General features: G+C 59.6%; 3 protein-coding genes across 5 annotated transcripts in view; all 3 read right to left on the minus strand.

Annotated features, from left to right (window-relative positions):
• RAB11FIP3 (RAB11 family interacting protein 3) overlaps positions 1-10504 on the minus strand; it is an 80800-nt gene extending 70296 nt beyond the window's left edge. For both annotated transcript variants that reach the window (XM_058816109.1, XM_058816108.1), the window contains exon 1: positions 9843-10504. In XM_058816109.1, the coding sequence (XP_058672092.1) occupies positions 9843-10403 (561 nt within the window). In that variant the 5' untranslated portion in view covers positions 10404-10504. The remainder of the gene's footprint in view (positions 1-9842) is intronic.
• A 2331-nt stretch (positions 10505-12835) lies between these two features.
• Positions 12836-20022, minus strand: DECR2 (2,4-dienoyl-CoA reductase 2). 2 transcript variants are annotated; one of them, XM_058816127.1, is made up of 9 exons: positions 19916-20022; positions 19773-19841; positions 19385-19436; positions 18186-18321; positions 17553-17677; positions 16992-17085; positions 16233-16337; positions 15080-15268; positions 12836-13798 (listed from the first exon to the last, which is right to left on the minus strand). In XM_058816127.1, exons 1-9 carry the CDS (start codon positions 20011-20013, stop codon positions 13764-13766), a joined length of 903 nt encoding a protein of 300 aa, XP_058672110.1. In that variant the 5' UTR covers positions 20014-20022; the 3' UTR covers positions 12836-13763. The 2 variants fall into 2 exon arrangements, with proteins under 2 accessions (XP_058672110.1, XP_058672111.1); XM_058816128.1 differs by having other exon boundaries at positions 15051-15268.
• A 1390-nt stretch (positions 20023-21412) lies between these two features.
• NME4 (NME/NM23 nucleoside diphosphate kinase 4) lies at positions 21413-23554 on the minus strand. Its single transcript, XM_058816137.1, has 5 exons — positions 23467-23554; positions 21979-22109; positions 21800-21901; positions 21596-21696; positions 21413-21533 (listed from the first exon to the last, which is right to left on the minus strand). The coding sequence occupies exons 1-5, from the start codon at positions 23552-23554 to the stop codon at positions 21413-21415; spliced, it is 543 nt and encodes a 180-aa protein (XP_058672120.1).
• Between the last annotated feature and the right edge of the window lie 883 nt (positions 23555-24437).

Genomic DNA, 24437 nt, shown 5'->3' on the forward strand with positions numbered 1-24437 from the left:
TTTGTGCTGTGTTTGTTTGGGATGTGGGATGGCAGAGCAGCCCCTGTGCCCACAGCAGCCTCACCCTTTGTGGATATGGGATGTGGGATATGGGATGTGGGATATGGGATATGGGATATGGGATGTGGGATATGGGATGTGGGATATGGGATATGGGATGTGGGATATGGGATGTGGGATGTGGGATATGGGATATGGGATATGGGATGGCAGAGCAGCCCTGTGCCCACAGCAGCCTCACCCTTTGTGGATATGGGATGTGGGATATGGGATATGGGATATGGGATGTGGATATGGGATGTGGGATATGGGATATGGGATGTGGATATGGGATGTGGGATATGGGATATGGGATATGGGATGTGGGATATGGGATATGGGATGTGGGATGTGGGATGTGGGATATGGGATATGGGATATGGGATGTGGATATGGGATGTGGGATATGGGATGTGGATATGGGATATGGGATATGGGATGTGGATATGGGATATGGGATATGGGATATGGGATATGGGATATGGGATATGGGATATGGGATGTGGGATGTGGGATGTGGGATGGCAGAGCAGCCCTGTGCCCACAGCAGCCTCACCTTTGCTTCTCTCTAAGAGCTCTGGGCTCCTTGCTCCCATGCTGCTGGAGCCCAGCCTCCCCTGCACTCTGGCAGATGCATTTTCCACAGCCAGGCCCTGCCAGATGACGCAGCTCCTCTCCCTCTGCCTCTCCTCCTCCTCCTCAGGGGACAGGAGGAAGCAGAACAGGCTGAGGAGCCCTTCCAGCAGCAGCAGTGACTCAAACACAACACAACAGCCCTGGCATTTCACCACAGGACACTGCACAGGGGGAACAGGAGACCTTTCTTATGGAAAACTACAATGTGTTATTAAAAATAATATTAAAATAAATAAATTGGGGTGGTCTGAGGCTGCTCACCACGCTGCCAAACAGGGAACAGCCTGGAAACAAAGCTGTAACCCCCCTTGGGCACTGCCAGGGATCCAGGGGCAGCCACAGCTGCTCTGGGCACCCTGTGCCAGGGCCTGCCCACCCTCACAGGGAACAATTCCCAATTCCCAATATCCCATCCAGCCCTGCCCTCTGGCAGTGGGAGCCATTCCCTGACAGGACACCCCCAGAGCTGTCACCAGCCCATGCCACACGGAGCTGGGACACACCAGGACAAAAAAAGGAACTCAGGAATTCATGTTTGTGTGCCCAGCACACAAATTCCCAGCAAACACCACTGTCCCTCAGTGCTTCAGCTTCAACAGAATCACAGAATGTGGGAATTTGCTGTGGCACTCCAAGGAGCGGGATGGGAGAAGTCTCCCAGCAGCCTCCATAATTCCCTGCTTTAAGAGCAGTTTTCTCCCTAGAGAGGGAAAAATCCTGACCAAAATCAGGAATAAAGCGCCTGGGCCAAGGCCACAGCCATGAGGAGCCTCATCCCTGACCCACTGGGGCTGTCTCAGGATGGAAGATGTGGCTGGGGCTGTGTGTTCTGTTTAATCTGTCAGAGCTGGGGCAGTTCTCTGCTGTTCCTGGGGCAGTTGTTTCTTTATCTCTCCCCCAGCCAACCCTCCCTGCAGGAGATCTCTGCTGTCCACGGCCACTGAGTGTCCCTGCAGGGCTGATCCAATTCCAGCATCCCATGGGGAGATGCTCCGCCCAGGGGAGGAGCCAAGCATTCCTACCTGGATCCAATCTGAGCCTGGCACAGCACAGCAGCCTTTGCCCCCTGCACTGCCAGAGGAGCAGCTTTCTGCTGCCCTGCATGGCCAGAGGGAGCCCAGGCCCATCTGCAGCAGCCCTGGAGCTGCAGAGGAAAACTCCCCCCTTGTGCAGGATCCCTGCTGCAGCAGAGCCACAGCTGGCACTGCAGGAGGGCCATGGAATGAGACTGCTACCAGCACCCTGACCAAGAGAGTGTCAGCTCCTATTCTGACTCTGGCAGTGTTGTTTTGTATCATTGCATCTTTATTTTATTTTTATTTTCTTCTCTAATAAAGAGCTGGTATTCCTATTCCCATATCTTTGCTGAGAGCCCCTTAATTTCAAAATTACAATAATTCAGAGGGAGAGGGCAAACCATTTTCCATTTCAGGGGAGGCTCCTGCCTTCCTTAGCCTTTCCAAACCAGGACAGGCTGTCCCATCCTCAGTTCCCTGGAGGAAAAGCCCAGCCCAGCCCCAGCAGCAGCAGAGCTGTGTGCCAGGGCAGGATCCACCACCACTCTCAGGGATTTGGGCTCTCCAGCTGCTCTCCCCATGGAGCCAGCACCAAGCATCCAGCTCAGCACCAGTGGCACTTTGGCAGGAATTGTCCCCATGGCTCTCCTTGGCCATGTCCCCTCCTCCTCCCTCTCCCACAACCCACAGCACCATTAATAATTTACTCTGCCCCACACCAGCTCCAGCAAAAGCTCTGCAGGGAATGGGAGCCTCATCAGAACCCAAAATTTGGGAGAGGAGACCATTCCTGGAGCTGTGAGCCGTGCAGGGAGCCCAGGCTGGCACTGCCATGGCTCCATGGCACCTTCAGGGCTGCTCCTTGGCCTTGGAATTTTGGGATCCCAGAACAAGGTTCCTGCCAGGTACCACTGATGTGATCTGGGACACCCCTGTGGATACAGAGCTCTCTTTCAGCCTGGAGCTGTCTCTGATGTGACACCAGCACATCCAAGGCCTCCAGCATAAGGACATGGAGCTGCAGTCATTCCAGAGGAGCCCATGGAGCTGCTCCAGGGCTGGAGCCCCTCTGCTCTGGAGCCAGGCTGGCAGAGCTGGGGGTGCTCACCTGGAGAGGAGAAGCTCCAGGGACACCTCAGAGCCCCTGCCAGGGCCTGAAGGGGCTCCAGGAGAGCTGCAGAGGGACTGGGGACAAGGGATGGAGGGACAGGACACAGGGAATGGCTCCCACTGCCAGAGGGCAGGGATGGATGGGATATTGGGAATTGGGAATTGTTCCCTGTGAGGGTGGGCAGGCCCTGGCACAGGGTGCCCAGAGCAATGAGGGGTTCCCATCCCTGAAGAGGTCACAAAGATGTGGCTGTGGCACTGGGGACGCCTTTCAGGGGTGGCCCTGGCAGTGATGGAGCAGAGATGGATCCCAGAGCTCCCCAGAGCCTCCCTGAGTGCCAGCCCAGCAGAACCAGTCTGGCAGCTTTGTACCTCCATTCTCCACAGGTGCCTGAACTCACAGAACCACACAGAGGGAAGGGCTCCCACTGCTCCCCCAGGGCTCACAGGGCCAGGAACCCACACAGGAATGATGGAAAGATGGAGCCAGGCATGAGGAACAGGGAGAAGCAAGCCATGCCTCACTGCCAGCAGACTCCCAGAGCTGGAACAATGTTGGTTCATTGCTGTTCAGGCTCCACTCCTAGGAAAAACATTGGTGCCATGGCAGAGGGGATGCTGAGGGTGGCCCAGCAGCAGAGGTTAAAGGGAATTAATTTGTTTTGTAAAATTCCAAAGCCAGGAATTAGGGAAGAAAAAAAAAAAAAAGGCCCCTGGGTTCCAAGCAGATCATTCCTCTGACAATGAGCAGCAAACGAAAGTCAAACAGGAATAAAGTGCAGAGGAATTCTGTGGGCAATGGTAATGATTATCAATTATTGTCTGGGCTGAGTTACATAATGCTATCAGCAGCCTGGGAATGCTTTGGGAGAGGGCTCTGTGGGCAAGAGCAGCTCCAAATGAGCCCTGTCTTGTGGTGCACTATCATATCCCAGTTAATTATGGTGACCCCAATCCAATTTTAATCAATCACAGCCTCAGGAAATACTCTGCTCCTGGGAGGAACCTTCTTGTGAATCCTCCTCTCCTCTCTCAGTATTTACAGAGGTTATAAAGAAGAGGGAGAAGGAATTTCACACAGGCAGACAGTGACAGGACAAGGGGGAATGGGTTTGAACAGAGAGATTTACATTGGATATTGCAGGGAGATTCTGCCCTGGCAGGGTGGGCAGGCCCTGGCACAGGGTGCCCAGAGCAGCTGGGGCTGCCCCTGCATCCCTGGCAGTGCCAGGTTTGATGGGGTTTGGAGCAGCCTGGCATGGTGGAAGGTGTTCCTGGACATGGCAGGGAGTGGGGTGGGATGGGCTGGGCAGGGCTTAAGGTCTTTGCAGCCCATCCCTGAAAACCCCAGATGGTTCCTTGGCTGCTGCTGGGGCAATGCCCACCCTGGGAGCCCCAGGCTGCTCCCTCAGGCACAGCACAGGCAGCTCTGCACAGCTGGGGCTGATCCTTCTCCTTCCCCTGGGTAACCAGGGCTTCTTTACTTGCAGGAATGAACACAACCAACCTTGATCAAAACAAATCACAGCATGGCTGGGGTTGGAAGAGACCCTAAATCCCATCCAGTTCCACATCCATGCCATGGCAGGGACCTCCCACTGTCCCAGGCTGCTCCAATCTCTCCTTGGGCACTGCCAGGGATCCAGGGCCTGCCCACCCTGCCAGGGAGCAATTCCCAATTCCCAATATCCCATCCATCCCTGCCCTCTGGCAGTGGGAGCCATTCCCTGTGTCCTGTCCCTCCATCCCTTGTCTCCAGTCCCTCTCCCAAAAATCCACATTCACTGCACTCTCAACCTGCAGGAGCCAGGCAGAATGAAAAGGTTGATTTAATAAACTGGGAGCTGGGATAAAATTACCAGCAGCACCCTCCTGCCAGCCCACAGAGACAAACCCAGCCTTTGAGCATTCACAGCTCCATCCCTCCATCTGATCCCAGCCACAAACACAGCACCAGAGCTCTGCCCAGCTCTGATCTGCACCCAGCCCTCCCCACCACTCCCAGCAGCTTAAAGCCAAACCCAGGCAGGAGCAGCTAAAAAAACCAGGAGCAGCACAGGAATCATCTCCTCCTTGGAGGCTTTGGGGATATTTATAAGTGAATCAAGCGAGCTGAAAATGGAATTTGCAAAGCAGCCACCACCTCGCCCAAAATTACACAAAATATGTTGGCTTGGAAGCCTTTTCCTCTCTGAGGGAGAAAGAAAAACTCCTGTCTTGCAGCTCCTGGAGCACACAGACCTGTTATTTATTGATGGTGGTAAAAGCCCTTTGAAGAGGGAGGAGAGGAGGGAGGAGGAGAGGAAAAGGCTCCCACCCAATCTCCCCAAACCCACAAATTCCCTGCCATGATTTTCTTTGGGGAGGGGAAAAAACTGGGCCCTTGGTCAAAGCAAGCAAAATATTGCAGATTTGTTGCTGTTCCAAAGCACACAGGGGTGTCCACAGGCACCTCCTGCACAGCCAGAGCATCCCCCAGTGCCATCCCACAGCAGGAACCAAATCCCAGGAGCTGGAATGCTGCTCCTTCCAGGCCAGGGTATTCCATGGAGTTAAACAGCAATTAAAGCCTCTGCAAGGTGCAGCAGCAGCAGCAGCACAGTTGGAGGCAATTAAAGCCTCACTGGCCTGTGAAAGCATGAGAGGTAATTTTAGAAATCTCTTCATAAAAGCAGCATTTCCTCTGCTCAAACTGGGTAGGAACCACGAGAAAATGGAAAAATAAAAAACAAAAAAGGGGTTTCCTCGTGACAGATCATTATATTTCACAGGGAAGTGGGAGAAAACCAAGGGGATGAGGGAGGAGATCCCAAATCAGCTGCCAGGCCAGCAAGGGCAGGGAGATGGAAGGAGGAAACCCTGGATGCAGCACCCAATTCCCAAGGGATCCATCAGAGGGGAGCAGGAACAGCAGTGGCATCACCACAGGGGGAACCTCTAAAAGGGTTTGCAATGCAGTTTGACACTGTCCAGACCTCATTACAGGAAATAACTGCCAGCTTTTCAGATTGTTTTATTCAAAAAATAAAAACCAAGCGCAGGATTCTTCGCAGCTGCTGGCTGGAGTGATCCCTGCCAGCCCCAAAATGGGATTTGTTCTGCAGCTCTCAGCTCAGACTGGGCACCCCATTCCAAAAGGCTGAGAAAAGTACAAAAAAAAAACTGATAAAAGCCCTCAGGAACCATCCCCAGAGGGAAAGTTAATAGCTGAATATGGAGAGCTCAGCTGAGGATGAGCTGATGTGGTGGCAGGACAGGTGTTGAGGGATGGAAATGTTAAAGAAAGCAGAATAAATCACACTGGAATGAAGCTCAAACTGATCATCCACGGGAGAAAAAAAAAGGCTGAAGATCCCTTGGAACAGGAGCCTCTGGAAGTGAGTGAGACAAACTCTGGGATTTCTCTTAATTGAGCCAAGGCAGTGAGATCATGTGGTGCAAGAGGCTTTTCCTTCTCCAATTGTCTGTTAGATCAAAACAGAAAAGGAAAAACAACCCAAGGTGCCAGCAGGACGCTTGTCCTCAGCCTCACAAACAATCCATTCTCCTCTGAGCCTGCTGGAAATGAATCCAGGCAGAAGAGCCTTGGGCTCTGTCACCCCAGCTAGCCAAACACAATGCAGGGCTACAGGAAAATTTAATTTTGGAATAAAAACTTAAACCAAAAGTGGTGGCACAATGGCTTTAGGTTCTGTGCAACCCCCAGAATTGCAGGACACAACCCCTCCTGCTTTACAAGGTGACACAAAAGTGACATCAAGTGTGTCCCCAGCTCCCTGCTCGCTGTTTAAGCCAACCTTCCTCCATCCTTCTGTCCCAGCCAGTGGCTCCAGGGAGCAGCAGATCTCAGAGAAACGCAGGGAAAAGGGGGAGGAAGGAGACAATAACAACACAGCACCCCTGGCAGCTGCCTCCCAGGTGGTTTGGGAGCAGTCCAGGGGGTTTGGATGAAAAATCAAGTGGTTCTCAAGGAAAGTTAAGTTGTCCTCAAGACCTTTCTTGTTTGTAAATCCATGGAGCATATCAGAAGTCCATGGGAGCAAATCTGTGTTGGACACACACCCTCATGGGAGAGGCTGTGGGGGGACCAGCCCAAGGCTGTCCCTTCCCCTGGCTCAGGTGTCACCCCCACACCACCCTCCCATCACCCTTGGGAGATGAAGGTACTGCCAAGATCTCAATCCCTATCAGCTGTTATCTCTGCAGATCAAAACAAACTGCCTTTATCTCTGCCCTGATCTCTTCCCCATGCCAGCAGCACTGCCACAGAGCTCTCCCACAGAGCCCTCCAACACCACAAGCTGCTTAAGCAAAACCCCATCCCAATCCCATTTTTGATCCCCATGGAGAGAAAGCCACCCAATTCACCCGAGCAGAAACCCTCAATCCCACGGTGCTTATGGAATAAACGCCAGCTGGTGCCTTCCCTTTGACATTTAGCTAATAATTGTTGCAGCCAAACGAGCTGACAGTGCTCACTCAGCAGCCCGTGAATGCCTCTGGTGTTCGACTGAGCGCTAAAGACAACACTTGCTGCTCTCCAGCTCCTCATCCATGAGGGCACACACACACAGAGCCTCTCCTGCAGCCCTCCCCAGCCTCGGGGATCAGCTGCTGGTCCTGCTCCAGTTTAGCCCTGTGGGCAGCAGGCAGGAGGGCAGGAGAAAGGGAAGGAGGCACCTCCAGCAAGGGGCTGGAATTTGTTCCTCATGAGCTGCCCTCTGTGATTAGCCAGGCAGCCACCACACCCCGACCCCTCTCAAGTCATGGTTGTGGCACAACCTTTATTTACACCTTCAGGGTCCCATTTAATCCCCTGACCACTGTTTTACCCACTGGGGATGTTCCTGCCCTTTAACTCCCACCTGAGCTGGACCTCCATTTTCCACAAGCCCCACTTTGGGCCCAAGTTCAGCTGCTTCACAAAAAATAGGTCAAGGAACTCCTTCAGAGCTCCTCCCTTCATTACTCCACACATCAGGGGGCTCAGGGTGGATCTCAGGAAAGGTTCATCCCCAGAGGGTGCTGGCACTGCCCAGGCTCCCCAGGGAATGGGCACAGCCCCGCGGCTGCCAGAGCTCCAGGAGAGCTTGGGCAGTGCCCAGGGTGGGATTGTTGGGGGTCTGTGCAGGGCCAGGAGCTGGACTCAGTGGTTCTTGTGGGACTAAAAGGAACCCTGAAGGTGTAAATAAAGGTTGTGCCACAACCATGCCTGGGGTGCTGTGAGAGAGGGGTCAGGGTGTGATGGCTGCCTGGGTAATCACAGAGGGACAAATTTGATCTGCTGGGAGCTTACAGACACAATGACCAACCCCTTCTCCTCCTCCCTCAGCGTGCCCTGCTCCTTTCCAAGCTGCAGACTCACACCAAGTGTGACCTCCTGCACACACAGGCACCCCCTTTCCTCCTGTGCCAGTCCCCTGCAGTGCCCAGGCACTGCCACACCAACGTCCCCAAGGTGCCCAGGCCCAGCTGTGCCAGGAGCTGCCCGTGCCAGCCTCCTGCTGAAGAGAAATGGCTTTGCAAAGCATCATTTAGGGCAGCACAGGCTGTGCTCAGCAGGAGGGAACAGGGAGCTGCAGAGAGCCCCTTCCCACCCAGATCCATGTGGACGGACACCATCCAATGGCACAAACCCTCTGGGGACACCCCCTGAGCTTTGGGGTGACCTTAGCAGCCCACAGCCCCTCCTAAGCCATGCCCTGAGGTGTTTTCCAGGCTCAGTGAGACCCCTCTGGAGCTCTGGCCCCATCCCCACGCTGGCACCGGGCACTGCTGGGCTGAGCTGCACCCCCAGAGCCACCTGCCACGTCCCTGCCACCTCCTGTCCCCATTTCCCACGTCCTTGGGCTGCTCCTGCCAAGGGACACACACGAAGGGACACAGTCCCCGGGGAGGTGGCACCGTGTGCAGGAGCCTCCACGGACTGTCTGCTGCTGCCTCCTCTGCTGGGGACAGCAGTGGGACATGGTGATGGCACAGGGAGCCTGGCACGGTGGCACAGGGAGCCTGGCCCACACAGGACAGGGCAGAAGAGAGGATTTAGGAATAAAACCTCTCTGCTGGCACAGGTAGAGGTACCTGAGCTCACACCTTGAGACCCCCTGCACACAGAGTGCCCCCTCAGCAACACAAAGAAGTTCCCTGCCTCCACTCTGCAGGGCTGTTTTTCTGAAATAAACGCCTTTGTTTTATCTTTGAGAGGTGTTTCTAGCAGGAGGACAGGGATAAAAAGCCCTCCTCCACCGAAAGCCTCCTTCACACATGATTTGCTTTGTCATGGCACTTAAATACCCGCGCAGCAGCCAGGGATGGAGAACGAGAGCGGACCTGGGCAGGCACAGGGAAACTTCACAGCAATACCTGCGTTCCTTAAAAAAACCAAAATCTTCTTTTCCTGGTAGCGATGCCAGCCCAGGCCAATGCACGAAACACCAACAGATCCATCTCCGTGCCCCGGTGAGCGCTGCCGGAGCTTGCTCCATTTTGGGTCAGCCCAGGCAGCTTCAGATTACATCGCTGTCATCTGCGGCAGGGGAACAGCGGCTGGCCAGGGCACAGGGCAGCAGAAAAGGGAAAATGCACATTGAGGCTGTCAGAGCCCGACAAGCGAGCAGGGAGCCAGGGAACGGCCTGGGCTGGAGAGGCCCTGAAGGATCCCTCGCTCCAAGGCGCTGCCAGGGCAGGGCTGCTCCCGTTGTGGGGTGAGCACGGTCAGCAAGGGCGGCACGGAGCAGCCCCGGGATAGCCCCGGGATGTGCCCATGCCCAGGCGAGCCCCGGGGCGGCAGCGATGGAGAACAAAGAGCCGCGGGCTGCCGGCGGCTCCGGCTCCTCCCGGGCGCAGCGGGGGCCGCTCGGGCCGGCGTGCCCTTCACCCGGGCGATGCCAGCGCTGTCCTTGGGGACACTGAGCTCTGCAAGGGCCGCAGCCCGGACAGAAGCCACCATCACCATCACCCTCACCCTGGGGCGGCGGGGCCACCGGGCGCCAAGCGGTGCCGCCCCCCGGTGCCCACGGTGGACAGGTGCCCGGTGCTCACCTGCTCGGCGCCGTAGGCCGTGGCGAACTGCACGAACTCCTCCACACGCACGAAGCCATCGCCGTCGCGGTCCAGGGCGTCGAAGACCGGCCGGAGGCGCGGCTCCTCCTCGGGCGGGGGCTCGGCGGAGCCCTCCGGGCCCGGGCTGTCCCCGGCCTGCCCCGGGCACCAGGGCGCCGGCCCCGCGCCGGCAGCGGCGGCATCAAGGGCCCAGAGGTCCAGATCCAGCTCCGGGCCCAGCTCTGCCTCCTGTTCCAGCTCCGGCTCCAGGTCCAGCTCGGGCTCCGGGCTCAGATCTGCCTCCCGTTCCAGCTCCGGGTCCGGTTCTGGTTCCAGCTCCGGCTCCGAGTACAGGTCCAGCTCTGGCTCCGGTTCCCGTTGCAAGTCCAGGTCCGGCTCCGGTTCCAGGTCCAGCTCGGGTTCTAGGTCCAGCACTGGAACCGGTTCTGGTTCCAGCTCCGGTTCCAGGTCCAGCTCCGGTCCTGGTTCCAGCTCTGGCTCGGGCCCCGGTCCCGGCCCCCGGGGCAGCGGGGGCTCGGTCCCAGGCGGACGCGGCTCCATCTTCACCGCCGGCGCTCCGCGCCCGCCGCCGCCCGCCCCGGGCCATGCCCCGCGGCCATGCCCCGCTCACATCGGGGCGGTGCCGGTACCGGTGCGGTCTCCGCGGCACTCACGGCTTTGTGCGAGGAACGCCGGCCCCGCCCGCCGACACCGGGGGCGGCCCCGCCGGTCCCGCCCTGCTCGGGGAGCGGCGACTCCGAGAGCCGGGGCCGCGGGTCCTGCCCGGGACCGGGGATTAGGGGAGGCGGCGGCGGCACCGAGGAACAGCCCCGCGGCCCGCCCGCCCTCGCCGCCGCTCCGGGGCCGCCCGCGGACAAGCGGCAGCTCCAGCCCGGCCGCCGCCGCAGTAGCCGGGGCGGTGACGTCACTCGCCTGCCCGTCCGGTTGGCCCCGCCCCTCCGCGGCGCGAGCCCGTGCCGAGACCACGCCCCCTGCCCGGCTCGCGCGCGACGGGGGCGGGGCCGGCGGAGAGGGGCGGGGCCAGGGGAGCGCGAGCACGTGGGACCGGGGGGGGGGCACCGTGAATGGGGACCCCAAATTGCCCGGCTGGGAAACCGTGCCCGGGCCCCCAAACCTCAAACTCAAACCGTGCTCCGGGACCCCAAAGACAAACCCAAACCGCACTCTGGGACCCCGAACCCCAAACCATGCTCTGGGACCCCAAACCTCAAACTCAAACCGTGCTCCGGGACCCCAAACCGTGCTCCGGGGCCCAAAACCCAAACTGCGCTCTGGGACCCCAAACCACGCTCCAGAACCCCAACCCCAAACTGTGCTCCAGGACCCTAAACCAAACCACTCTCTGGAACCCCAACCCCAAATACAAACCGTGCTACGGGACCCAAAACCCAAACTGCGCTCCAAGACCCCAAACCGTGCCCGGACCCCAAACCCAAACTGCCCTCCAGGACCCCAAACCGCCCTCCAGGACCCCAAACTCAAACCCAAACCGTGCTCTGGGACCCTAAACCAAACCATGCTCTGGGACCTCAAACCCCTGTGAGGGGATCTGTGCAACAGGACTGCCCAGCTGCTCCAGGTGTGAGCCCCAAATCCCCCCGGGGAGATGAGCCGTGCTCCAGGACCCCCAACTCCAGTGGGGCAGCACTGTGTGCCCCGGGATGCCTGAGCTGCTCCAGGGGGGAACCGAGCACCAGGACACCCCTGGGACCCTCAATGGGTTAATTCATTAATTAATGCCCGTGCTTAGGGCTCACAGCCTGCAGGCTCCGGGCAGCTGCAGTTTCTGCTGGAGCACCGGGATGGCCCTGCTAACACAGCCCTGAGCTGCCCCAGCAGGTGGAATTACAGCCCCTGGGTATAATTAGCAGCAAACTTGATGAGCAAGAGCATCCCTGGCCCCAGTGACCCTGCCCAGGCCATGGCTGTGTGTGACATCTCAGGAGCAGCCTGGTTGGGCCACCATGTGTCCCTGAGCACACTTAGCCCCGAGAGCCAGAGCTCAGCAGCATCCCCAGGGAGGATGTCACCCCTGTCCTTCAGCCCAGTGCTGGAAGGATGGGAGCCCCCACTCCAAATCCTCTTCCTCAGCACAGCCATTCCTAAAGGTGAGCAGGGCAGGAGGGGGCTCCTGGCTCTGTCCCACGGGGGGAAGCCTCAGGCACCCCCTGCAAAATCCCCTGGGCAACACGATTCCCAGTTCCCAGACAGCTCAGGCTGTGGGTTCCTGCATGGATGGGGCTGGAGGTGCCTGCAGGGCAGGAGGTGACAGCCCTGCATGGGGCTGGCAGGGAGTGAGGTCCCAGAACAGGGATGGAGGTGACAGCCCAATGCTTTGAGGCAGCTCTGCAGCCCTGCATGGGCTCCTGCAGCTCCAGGCTGGGCCCAGAGCTCTGTCCTTGCCCTGGTGCTGGGGACACGTGGCCAAACTCAGCTCCCTCCTCCTGGGGTGGCCACGGAGCCAGGACAGCCCTGACAGTGCCCAAGTCACCTGGTGATGGTGGAACAGTGAAATCCATGGAGCCTCCCAGAGCGGGGCTGCAGGTCAGAGATGAGGCTGCAGCTGGGCAGGAGGGCCAGCACACACCACACAAGCACCTTCTCCAGGAGAAAACACATCCTGGGATCCAGCAAGAGCAATACTGCAGCCAAATCCCCAGAGCCCAGGCAAAGGATGCACCCAGATGCCAGATCCCAGCCCAAGCACTGCATCCCCATCCCCCTGAAGGGCTGAGCCTCTCACCAAAGCCCTCAGCACCTCTGCTGCTGGAACCACCTTCCCAGAGCAGGGGCTGAGCAGCTGGCAGGTCCCCAAGCCCCTGGCCTGGAGCCTTGGGCACCACAGAGCCCAGGACCGGAGCCACACAAGGCCCTGGCAGTGGGAGCAGTGGCTCTTCCCCTCCCTTAGTGCCCAGTTTGGAGCAGTGAGCTGGGCAAGGCACCGGTGCTCGTGCAGCACAGAGAGGCATCACTGCTCCAGGGGGCAAGTTCTTTATTTGTGGCCTGGAGGCAGGAGTAAAACCTGGCAAGTCTACAATCAAATAGGAAATACAATTAAGTGGGAGAACAAGCTTCAGTGAATCCAGGGTGAGTCTAAAAACTACCAGCAGCAGCAGCAGAAGGGTGCACACGAGCAGTGTGCGCCCCCAGGGCACCAGGGACAGGGCTGGCTCCAGCAGTGCCATCCTGCAGCCCAGCAGGAGGAAAGGATTGCATTCCAGCTCTAGCCCTTTGCTTGGTCTCAGCCTGAGTGCCTGGCAGGACACAGTGTGACAGACAGATGGCTGTGGACAGACCACTGGACACATAGTGCACAGCTGGGCCTGGGGCATCTACCCTCACACCGCCTCTGCTCCCAGCTGCATCCCAGGACCACTGTCCCAGCCAGGACCCCTCAGGGGACACAGCCACCTCCCCCTGCCAGGGTTTCCCCTCCCAGGAGTTGCCAAGGCAGAACTGAGCCCCCCACACTGGGTGACCCCGACCCCAGGCAGGCTGAGCGATCCCCCTCCCAAAAAGGAGCTGCTGCTGCTGCTGCTGCTGGGGCTCCTGTGCAGTGCTCAGGCTAAGATAGGGGAGGAAGAGGATGGGTACCCACGGGTGGCACTGCCTGGGGCTTGGCAAAGGCCACAGGAGCAGCTTGGAGGGAACCACAAAGGGCCAGTGACCATCTGAGCCCTCCAAGCTGTCTCTGTGTCACAGCCACAGCAGCTCAGAGGGCAGCAATGGCACAGGGTGGGCTTGGTCCCCACCCAGCACCCCAGAGCTGTGTCCCCCAGGCAGACACAGGACTGGCAGTGTCACCAGAGGCTGTGGCTGTCGGCACTGGCTCTGGGAGATGTCCCCACACGGTGTCCCAGGTCACATCTGTCTCTCTGTCAGTCAGTCCCAGGCTGTCCATCAGTGGGGTTGGTTTGCTCCTGCAGCCCAGACATCTGCAAGAGAGGGTGGAGGTGGGGACAGAGCCCTGCTGGGGCCTGCCAGCTCAGGGAGGCTCCCAGGAGGAAGGCAGGACACCCCTTCCCTGCCAGGCTGCAGGAATCCATGGAAGGAAGAGGCTCTGGGGACTCTTTGTGCTCAATCCTGCTGCTGGGGCACAGAAAATGGGCATCAGGTTTCTCTAGGGGAATCTCAGAGGTGTCTGGACAAGTGTCCACAAGACACCACATCACAAGCCAGGCTCAAAGGAAAAATCCAGCAGGTTCTGCTCATCCCAAGTCATCCCTAGAACTGGCCATGAGGACACTGTACCCACTGCTCCAGCAGCCGCGCCCCAGGAGAATCGTGGTTAAGAATCATCATTTAAGTTGGAAAAGCCCTCTAAGACCATTAAATCCAACTGTTCCCCCAGCACTGCCAAGGCCACCACTAAAACATGTCCCCAAGTGCCACATCCACACGGTTTTTAAATCCCTGCAGGGATGGGGACTCCCCCACCGCCCTGGGCAGCTGTGCCAGTGCCTGACTGTAGGAATGTGCCCCCTGTTGACCAAGTGACAAAATTATCCTTTGTGTCCTTAGAAAGGAAAAAAGGCCAAAAGTTTCTCTCCTGGATCAGGTAAAAGGACACCTCACAGACTTGGGGACTTCACCTCAAACTGAAGGATAGCCAATTGGATAGAAGCCAAAAAGTACCCCCTGAGCAATTTACTAGAAAAATGAGACAACAAAGGAACTAATGGCTTTTGTGAGGTGTGTTACCAGGAGCAAGAACCTCTTGCACCTGGCTGGGTTTTTCTCTGTAAAGAGTTTTGTTATTTTGCCTTTTCTTAAAACTTTTTTGTTTCTGACACTACCACAGAAGCCATCCTGCTGATTTTATGCCACCTGAGGTATAGATCTCCAAGAGCTTATAAGACCTGGCTCAAGGAGACCATTACATCACCTGTCCACCCCTTCCATGAAGAAATTTTCTCTTAACACCCAACCTACACCTCCCCTGGGACAGCTTGAGGCTGTTTCCCCTTGTCCTGTCCCTGTTCCCTGGGATCAGAGTCCAAACCACTCAGCTGTCCCCTCCTGTCAGGAGCTGTGCAGAGCCACAAGGTCCCCCCTGAGCCTCCTTTTCTCCAGGCTGAGCCCCTTCCCAGCTCCCTCAGCCTCTCCTCACAGCCCCCGTGCCCCAGGGAACAGCAGGGATTCCCTGAGGAGCCCTGCTCCAATCCCACGAGGGGGAAATGCAGTCACCTAGAGTTTAGCAGAGGAGGAGGCAATACCCAGCAAGGCAGAGAAGCTGTTGGGGGAGGTGAGCCAGCTGCCCCCGTCCACGACCAGGGTGGTGCCGGTGACGTAGGACGAGAGGGGGCTGGCCAGGTACAGCGCGCTGTGCGCGATCTCCGTCTTGTTCCCCGCGCGCTGCAGCGGGATCGCCGAAAACTGGTTGGACTTCTCTGCAAATTTCCCACCTAAAAGGAGCAGGAAAAAGTCAGTTTGGACCATGGGAGGATTGTCCACCGCCATGGCTGGCCAGGCACTGCAGCACTGCCCGTGGGGATGGCTGAGTGCTCCAGGGAACTGGGGTGAGATCCTGGCACAGCCCTGGGATAAAAACCCGGGAAGATTTAAATGAGGAAGGTTTAAATAAATCACCAAGCCCAGCAGGGATTTTGTACTGACCCAGAGAGCTCAAGGACCTCAGAAAGCTTTAGAACCAAGGAATGGTTGGGCTGGGAGGGATCTCTCCTTCTCCTCCTCCCCTGCCATGGCAGGGACACCTCCCACTGTCCCAGGCTGCTCCCAGCCCTGCCCAGCCTGGCCTTGGGCACTGCCAGGGATGCAGGGGCAGCCACAGCTGCTCTGGGCACCCTGTGCCAGGGCCTGCCCACCCTCACAGGGAACAATTCCCAACTCCCAATATCCCATCCATCCCTGCCCTCTGGCAGTGGGAGCCATTCCCTGTGTCCTGTCCCTCCATCCCTTGTCCCCAGTCCCTCTGCAACTCTCCTGGAGCCCCTTTAGGCTCTGGAAGAGATTCTGAGGTCTCCATGGCCCCAGAGCAGAGCACCTCTAACCCTTGGAGCATCTCCATGGCCTCTGGACCTACTCTAAGAGTTCCAGGTCTTTCCCACCCTCTGGGGCTGCACCAGCACTCTGCTGATGGACTACAAGAGCCAACCCCTCAGGCAGGGCAGAGTTTTGGGGGAGCACATTCCATCATGGCATCAGGGAGCCCAAACTGCTGCCAAAGCAGTGCCCTGGGAGGTACTAGGGATGTGGGAAGGGCTGTTCCCACAGAGCTGTGCCAGCCAAGGCACAGCCCAGCAGCAATCCCCATGAGCTGTGTGGCACTGTGGGTCCCTCCCAGTCCCACCCCCAGTCCCCTCCCAGCAGGGCAGTGCCAGGGCAGGGCTGGGAGCCCAGGTGCCTCACCCAGGCGTCGGAAGCCCTCGGTGCCCGTGATGGGGCCGGGGGCCAGGCTGTTCACACGGATGTTGTTGGGCCCCCACTCCACGGCAAGGTGACGGGTCATGGCATCTGGGGAGGGATTGCAACAGCACTGAGAAACAGAGCCAAGCCACGCCAGAAACTTCTTGGGAGGGGGGGAAAAATGCCACAGAACAGTCTGGCTGAGAGCAAAGAGCCCTGGAGGGGAGAAGAGCCTCATCCCAAACCCAGGCATGCAGCACCCACACCTATTCACCCCCACTGCCCCTCCCCAAGGTTTCTTGTCGCAGACATCTTTTATGGAAAATCCTTCCCTTAGGATTTTTCCTTCTGAGAAGCTGAGAGGCCTCAGGAACAAAATGTAAACATTGATTATCTGCTGCTGTGGAATGCAACAGGTGCATCTGTGATTGGGCCATGTTGGATGTTTGTAATTAATGGCCAATCACAGCTCAGCTGGCTCGGGCTCTCTGTCCGAGCCACAAGCCTTTGTTATCATTCCTTCTCTATTCTATTCTTAGCCAGCCTTCTGAGGAAATCCTTTCTTCTATTCTTTTAGTATAGTTTTAATATAATATATATCATAAAATAATAAATCAGCCTTCTGAAACACGGGGTCAGATCCTCGTCTCTTCCCTCATCCTCAGACCCCTGTGAGCACCATCACAGCATCTTCCATGCCAGTATTTAGGAAGGACTGGCTTCTTTTGTGGCTCAGAGCCCCAGCAGGGTGTGTGCAGGTACCTATGGCAGCCTTGGCAGCCCCAGCGTGCACCTGCAGGGCCTGCCCTCGGTAGCTCAGGGTGGCCGTGATGTTAACGATGACCCCGCCGTGGTCCTGGGGAAGGAAAGGAGATGTGGAGTGAGGCAGGGAGCAGCACAAAGACTCACAGAGGGCTCTGAGGGACAGGAGAGCTGGGCTTGGAGGGACAGTCACCCACAGGCACTGCCAAGCCATCACTGGGGCAGCTCTGATAAATCTCAGGGGTGGGGCAGCCAGCAGGAGAGGTGGGACATGCAGGGTAGAAGGAAAGGCCAAGGGAAAGTGGAAGAGCTGGAAAGAGAGCAGGAGATCAGCTCCTCGAGGTGGCAGAGCATGGAAAGGTGCTGCAACAGCACAAAGCCCCAGGGCAAGGGACAGGAGGAGCCCCAGTTCAGGGCTGGGATCCCTGGAAGGGAACAGAGTGGATCTGTACAGGGAGGCTCCGGGTCCTTGCACTTCCCTGATTTCCCCAGGAGCACAGTGGGGTTTGACACTACCCCTGCCTAGCAGAGCCTCTCCTCAGAGCCCCCTGTGCCACTTACCCGGAAATATTTCTCAAAGAGCACCTTGGAGGTGTTGAAGGTGCCCAGGGTGTCGATGTCGATCACAGTCTTGAAGGCGTTGAAGGACAGGGCACTGGCTGGGCACAGGAAATTCCCTGCAGCACCTGAACCACAGGGACAGACAGTCAGGGCTGGGACAGGTGTCAGGGCCCTTCTGGGACAGGGAGGGTGAGGGACAATGTCTGCATGCATGAAGACAGCCCTGCTGAGGGATAAACTGGGGCTCTGGGTGCCCAGCAGCACAGCCAGCACGAGGGGAGCAGGGATGATCCACACCCAGACAAACAGGGATGGCCAGGCAGCACACACAGATCTCTGCTTCCTCTGAGCCCCCAGGAAAACACCCTGCCCAGCAGTGAGCCCAGACAGCTGGGAGCCCTGGCAATAGTGCAGTAGGAGGGATAGTGCAGAGGGGCTCCAGAGCATCTCCATGGCCTCTGGACCCACTCTAAGAGCTCCAGATCTTTCCCATCCTCTGGGGCTGCACCAGCACTCTGCTGATGGACTCCAAGAACCAACCCCTTAGGCAGGGCTGAGTTTTGGGGGAGCACACTCCATCATGGCATCAGAGAGCCCAAACTGCTGCCAAAGCAGTGTCCTGTGCAGCCTCACCATTGATGAGGATGTCAATCCTCTGGAACTCCTGCAGTGCCTCATCCACCGCGGCCGCGATGGTCTGCGGCTGCCGCACGTCCATGCACAGGGGCAGGCACTGCTGCCCTGTGGCTGCCACCAGCTTCTTCGAGGCCTGAAATGACAAAAAAACCACCTGAGAGAGCCTGGCTGCAGCCTGCTAGCCCTGGGGCAGCCAGGGAAAGCTCCTGCAACAACCCAGCACGCTGGGCAGGCTGAGCCCAGGTACCTGCGTGGGCTGCCATGGATCAGCACAGCCCAGGCAACATCTCTGCAGGGCAAGGACAAAGGTTGGACCCCAGCAAGGCTTTTTTTGGCATGAGCCCAGGCATAATTGCCCTTTAAATCCAAAGAGTCAGTGAGCAAAAGGGCAAGGACAGAGCAGCCAGGTGTCAGGCTGTGAAACAGAGCAGCTCTGCAGCTCAGGGTTTGTCACGTGCCACCCCTATGGCTCATTAAGAGTAAGATTTTCCCCAGCAAATTAAGCACAGGGGAAACACGAGCTCAGCAACAACTCCACACAACACCCAGAGCTGCTCCAACTTCTGTTTTGGGCTCTGTGAGAGGTCCTGAACCCCAACAACACACAGTTGCACAAGCAGCTGGAGTCCTGGACTGCAGATTCTGTGGCCTCAGAAGACTCTGGCCCCTGAGGACTAAAAACCTGCTGAGCCAGCTTCTTCTGGCACATGAGCATAAGGGGGTGGGAAATGACAGCCAATCACACCTGCACTGTCCCCTCTGCCCCAAAACACAGGACACCTGTGCAACCCACAAACCACACAGCCCCTGGCATCTGCTCCTACTCCACACTGAGCTTTCAGTCCAACCCTGGGCTCTGCCCTGCTGACAAAACCTCCCCCACAGCTCATTTCTGCCTCTCTCCCCTACAAAAAGACATCATGATCATGGAGTAGTCCTCACAAAGCAGGTTCCAGGTTAAAAGAGCTGTGCTGGAGATGGGGTGGGTGCAGCCCCAAACCCACACCCACACTGCTGGAGTGTCCGGGGCTTGCAGGCTGGGAAGCAATGGGAGGCAATGGGAAGCACTGGGAGGCAATGGGAAGCACTGGGAAGCACTGGGAAGCCATTCCTCCTACTGCACTATTCCCAGGGCTCCGGCTCCACAGGCAGAGAGCAGAAGGATGTTGGGGGCTCGCAGGTGAGCCCGCACTCACCTCGGCCACCCGCTGCAGGTTCCTGCTGGCAATGACGGTGCGGCAGCCGTGCCTGCGGGGAAGGGGCAGGTGAGACGGGCCGGGCTCCCCAGCGGCACCCCGGGATCAGCTCGGGGGCTCCCCGAAGGAATCGCTGCTGCTCCAGGCCCGCGGGACGGGGAGAGGCAGGGCCCGGTGCCCGGAGCCTCCCTGAGGGCTCTGCCGGCCTCGGCTGCACATCCCGGGGAAAGGGATGGGACGGGGGAGAGAGAAGAGAAAAGAGAAGAGAAAAGAGAAAGAGAAAAGAGAAAAGAAGGAAAGTGAGGGGAAAGAAGGGAAAAGTGGGGAAGAGAAGAAGGGGAAAGAAGGAGAGAAGGAGGGGCCGGTGCCAGGGCAGGGGCTCCCGCACCTCATGAAGATCTCGGCGATGCGGAAGCCGATGCCGGAGCCGCCGCCGGTGATGAAGGCCACCTGGCCCCTGTGGGACAGAGGCACGGTGAGAGCCGGGCCCCGGGGAGGCGGCCCCGCGGGCCCCGGGGCGCCGGCACTCACTGGAGCAGGTCGGGGCTGAGCAGGTGCCGGTACTGCGGCAGACACTCGTCCCCGTCCTCGTCCGGGGGCACCCGCGCGGCCATGGCGGCCTCGGCCATGGCGGGGGTGCTGCTGCTCACTGCGCCTGCGCGGGCGCCGCCGCCGTCGCCTGGCAACGGGGAGCGCTCCGGGACACAGCGACACCGAGCGGCCATGACGGGAACTGCAGCGCGGGGAGACCGGGGCTGTCCCAGGGCTCCCGGTGAGATCCCGGTGAGATATCACAGAGATAACCCAGAGATATCCCAGTGAGATATCCCAGTGAGATATCCCAGTGAGAGATCCCAGTGAGAGATCCCAGAGACATCCCAGTGAGAGATCCCAGAGATATCTTAGTGCTTCCAGAGATATCACAGACATATCCCAGAGCTAGCCCTCTGATCCCTGTGCTCCCAGTGATATCCACCGTGCCAGTGCTGTCCCAGTGCTCCCAGCGCTGTCCTGGAGCTGTCCCAGTGTTCCCAGTGATATCCATTGTACCAGTGGTGTCCCAGTGCTTTCCCAAGTGTCTCAGTGGCCCCCGGTGCCACCCAGCGGTGTCTCAGTGCTTCACAGCGGCATCCCAGCGCCTCTCAGCGGTGTCCCAGTGCCACCCAGAGGTGTCCTAGTGGTACCCAGTTGTGTCCCAGTGCCACCTAGCGGTGTCCCAGTGGTTCCCAGTGGCTCCCAGCGTCGCAGGGTGCCCCCAGTTTTACAGCTCAGACCCCAACCCGGTCTCTTCCCGTCACTTGCACAGCCCAGTTCTTCACAGGGCCTCCCAGTACAGCCTGAGTGCTCCCAGAGCCATCCCAGTCCATCCCAAAACTTCCCAGCACTATCCCAGTTTCCCACAGAGCTCCCCAGTACCGATCCAGTGCCCCCCAGGAACAGTCCATGGACACCCCGAGCTTCTCAGAGTCTCCCAGGGACATCCCAGCGCCTCCCAAAGCTTCCAGTACCAACCAGTACCTTCCATGGATGTACCAGTGCCTCCCAGAGCTTCCCAGTACAGCCCCAGGGCCCTCTGGGGACATCCCAGTTCCTCCTAGAGCTTCCAGTACCAACCAGTACCTCCCACACATGTACTAGTGACATCCCAGAGCTTCCCAGTACCACCCCAGTGCCCTCTGGGGACCTCCCAGTGTCCCCCATGATCACCCAGTGCCTGCCAGAGCCTTCCTGGGACACCCCCAGTGCCCTCTGGTGTTACCTCAGTACATCCCCAGAGCTTCCCAGTGCCACCCCAGTCTCCCAGTGACATCCCAGTGCCTCCCAAAGCTTCTCAGTGCCTCTGCAGGGACATCCCAGAGCTTCCCAATGTCCTCTGGGGACATCCCAGTGCCTCCCAGTACAGCCCCAGTGCCCTCTGGGGACATCCCAATGTCTCCAGAGCTTCCTGGTGCCATCCGAGGGAGGAGACCGGAGCCAGAGCTGGGGACACGGGGGTTTATTGGGGTTTGGGGTGCCCCGGCTGGGGCCCTAGAGCCCGTAGATGTTGTCCCTGTCGCTGCTGTCCCAGGCCACCAGCTCGTCCCGCCGGAACCAGAAGCCGATCTCCCTCTGGGCCGTCTCGGTGGAGTCGCTGGCGTGGACCACGTTCCTGCGAGGGGACAGGGATGGGGACAGTGCCACGGCCCCGGGGTCCCGCCCCCGCGGCCCTACCTGGTGATGTGCACGCTGAGGTCCCCGCGGATTGTCCCCACGGCACTGCTGTCCCCAACCATGGCCCGCGTGCACCGCACCACGTTGTAGCCCTCCCACACCTGCGGGACAGAGACAGGCACAGGGACAGGGACAGGGACAGGGACAGGGACAGGGACAGCTGAGTTCCCCGCGCCCCCCAGGACCCCCGGGCTGTCCCCTCACCATGGCCACCACCGGCCCCGAGGTCATGTAGGCGACGAGCGCGGGGTAGAAGGGCTTCGGCCGCAGCTGCTCGTAGTGCTGCTCCACGAGCCTCCGGTCCGCCTGCGGCAGCGGCGGTGACAGTGACACCCGGGCGGTGTCCCCGTCACCCCCGCTCCCGGAGCGGTGTCCCCGGCTACCTGGAGCAGCTTCATGGCCACCAGCTTGAAGCCGCGGCGCTCGAAGCGCTGGATGATGTCCCCGAGCAGGCGCCGCTGCACCGCGTCCGGCTTGGCCAGCAGCAGCGTCCTCTCCTGCAGCGCCGCGGGGGCTGCGCGGGTCACCGTCACCGCCACTGTCACCACCGCGGGACACCGGACACACCCGACACCGGCACGGCGGCAGCAGGGCCCCGAGCTCGCCCCCATGGCTGTCCCCATCCTCGTCCCCATCCCTGTCCCCATCACTGTCCCCATCCCGGGGCGTGTCCCCTGGCCAAGCTGTGCCTCTCAGGCTGCTGGGGTCCCAGGAGACGCGTCACAAAGCCCTGACGGGTGTTGGGGACATGTCCGTGGCCAGAAAACAGCCTTTAAGCCAGCCATGTCTGTGCCTTGTCCCCGTGTCCCCGTGCTGGGCACTGTCCCCTGCCTGGCCCCGGGTCTTCCCCCCGCCCGGTCACAGCGCTCCGCTGCTGGAGGGGAAAATCGGTGACCGAGGGTCGGCAGGGTCCGGTCCCGGTGTCACCCGAGGGACAGCACGGTCCGGTCCCGGTGTCACCCGAGGGACAGCACGGTCCGGTCCCGCTATCACCCGAGGGACAGCACGGTCCGGTCCCGGTGTCACCCGAGGGACAGCACGGTCCCACACCGCCGCTGGCCCTGCCGCGGCTGCGCCGCAGGAGGGGACAGCAGCCCCAGGGGACAGCGCATCCCGTCCGCTGGAGGGACAGAGGGGACAGGAAGGAGGGGAAGGGAGAGAGGAGGAAGGGAGGGGACATTTCATTCCCAATCTCTTCGGGCTCCCGTCCCGGGCTGGGGGTGGCCCCGGTGCTGGCGGGGACAGGAGCCGGACAAACCGAGCCCGTGAGCTCCCCCGGGCACTGCTGGGCACGGTTCGGCTCTGCCAGGGCACTGCCCTGTCCCTGTCCCCCGCATCGAGGTCCCCCCAGCACCGCCCTGGGGACACTGAACCCCTTGGGACCAGCTCCGGGCTCTGTCCCACCCTGGTACACGGGGCTGGGGACAGCAGGGCCTGGCACTTGTCCCACGAAGGGGTGACAGGAGCCCGTGAGCCGCCACCCTGGAGGGACCGGGGACACTGCGAGGGGACGGGGCACCGAGGGGACAGCGTGGGAACGGGAGCTCTGAGGGGCGGCACAAGCAGGGAACCGGGAACAGGATGGGGATGAGGACAAGGTCCCCAGGAGCAGGGCAGGGAAGGGGCTGAAGGCCCCCAGGGATGGGGACCGGGGACACTGGAGCAGGGGTGGGGACAGGGTCCCCAGGGGTAGGATGGTGAGGACAGGTCCCCAGGGGCAGGCTGAGGGTGGGGACAGGTCCCCAGGGGTAGGATGAGGTTAGGGACAGGGTCCCCAGGGGCAGTACAAGGGTGGGCACAGGGTCCCCAGGGGTAGGATGAGGTTAGGGACTGAGTCCCCAGGGGCAGGACAGGGACGGGCCGTGTCTCACCGGAGCCGTAGCAGCGGGGCGCGGCGGGGCTCAGGCCGGGCTGTCCCCGCGGGAGGCTCCGGGCCAGGCAGCGCCCCAGGGAGCCCATGGCGGCCCCGGCGGGTCCCGGCCGGGCTCGGTCGCTCTGCGGAGGCTTTAAGGGCCGGGGACGGGTCAGGATTCCGTCCCTCCCCTTAAAGGCCGCCGCGCCTGCTCGGGACATCCCGGGCCGGAGCATCCTCCCCATGCAGAGCATTCCAGCACGGAGCATCCTGGCACGGAACATCCCGGCTTGGAAGCCCAAATTCTGCCAGGGTGGGAGCACAGCCCACGGCCACCCCGAGGGGAGCCAGACCCTGCCAGGACCCAAGCCTGGATTATGCTTTGCCCTCGATTCAGCAGCAGGGAGACGCCGGGTCAGCCCATGCCAGGCTGAGCTGGGGCACAAGGGCAGCCAGGACAGTGTCCCCCAGCGGGCACACACCTGCCCTGGGCACAGGGGGTGCTGGGGAAGGGCTGCAAGGCCCTGCCAGGTGGGACCCCTGTGATCACTTCTCCAAGGCCCATTCCAGACCCAGTTTGGGAAATCACTCTGTGCTGGGCTTCCCTGCACTCTGACACCTCATGGGAGAGCAGCCTGGCAGCTTGGAGCCTGCTCCCCAAATCTGTGCTCATCTGAAGGACTGAGGAGTGTCCTGAAGAAACAAGTGAGGGTTGGGCTCGATCCCAGTGTCCCTGTTCCCACCCTGCCTTCCCAAGGCACAGGGATGGGGGGACAGAGCCCCTGCCACAGCCTGGGGGGCTCTGGGGACCTGCTGTGCTCAGCACTGTGACAAAAACACCCCAGTGCCTTCCCATTGGCAAATGGATTCAACAGGCTATGGAAAAGAGCCCCAAACAAGGGGCTGGAGGTGGGAAAGGCCCTCTGCCAGGCCAGGGGGAACAGCACAGAAGGGTGGCAAAGGGGAAAGAGGTTTTAGGACAAGGGGTGG

Source organism: Ammospiza caudacuta, chromosome 17 (assembly GCF_027887145.1).
Source record: "Ammospiza caudacuta isolate bAmmCau1 chromosome 17, bAmmCau1.pri, whole genome shotgun sequence".
NCBI classification, from domain to species: Eukaryota; Metazoa; Chordata; class Aves; order Passeriformes; family Passerellidae; genus Ammospiza; species Ammospiza caudacuta.

Coding starts and splice junctions, on each gene's coding strand:
- NME4 (XM_058816137.1), bottom strand. CDS start 23,554: ATGGGCTCCCTGGGGCGCTGCCTGGCCCGGAGCCTCCCGCGGGGACAG. Junction 22,110..23,466: donor GCCCCGCTGCTACGGCTCCG/GTGAGACACGGC, acceptor TGACCCGCGCAG/CCCCCGCGGCGCTGCAGGAG. Junction 21,902..21,978: donor TGGCCATGAAGCTGCTCCAG/GTAGCCGGGGAC, acceptor CCGCTGCCGCAG/GCGGACCGGAGGCTCGTGGA.
- DECR2 (XM_058816127.1), bottom strand. CDS start 20,013: ATGGCCGAGGCCGCCATGGCCGCGCGGGTGCCCCCGGACGAGGACGGG. Junction 18,322..19,384: donor ACCTGCAGCGGGTGGCCGAG/GTGAGTGCGGGC, acceptor TTGTCATTTCAG/GCCTCGAAGAAGCTGGTGGC. Junction 17,086..17,552: donor TCTTTGAGAAATATTTCCGG/GTAAGTGGCACA, acceptor TTCCTTCCCCAG/GACCACGGCGGGGTCATCGT.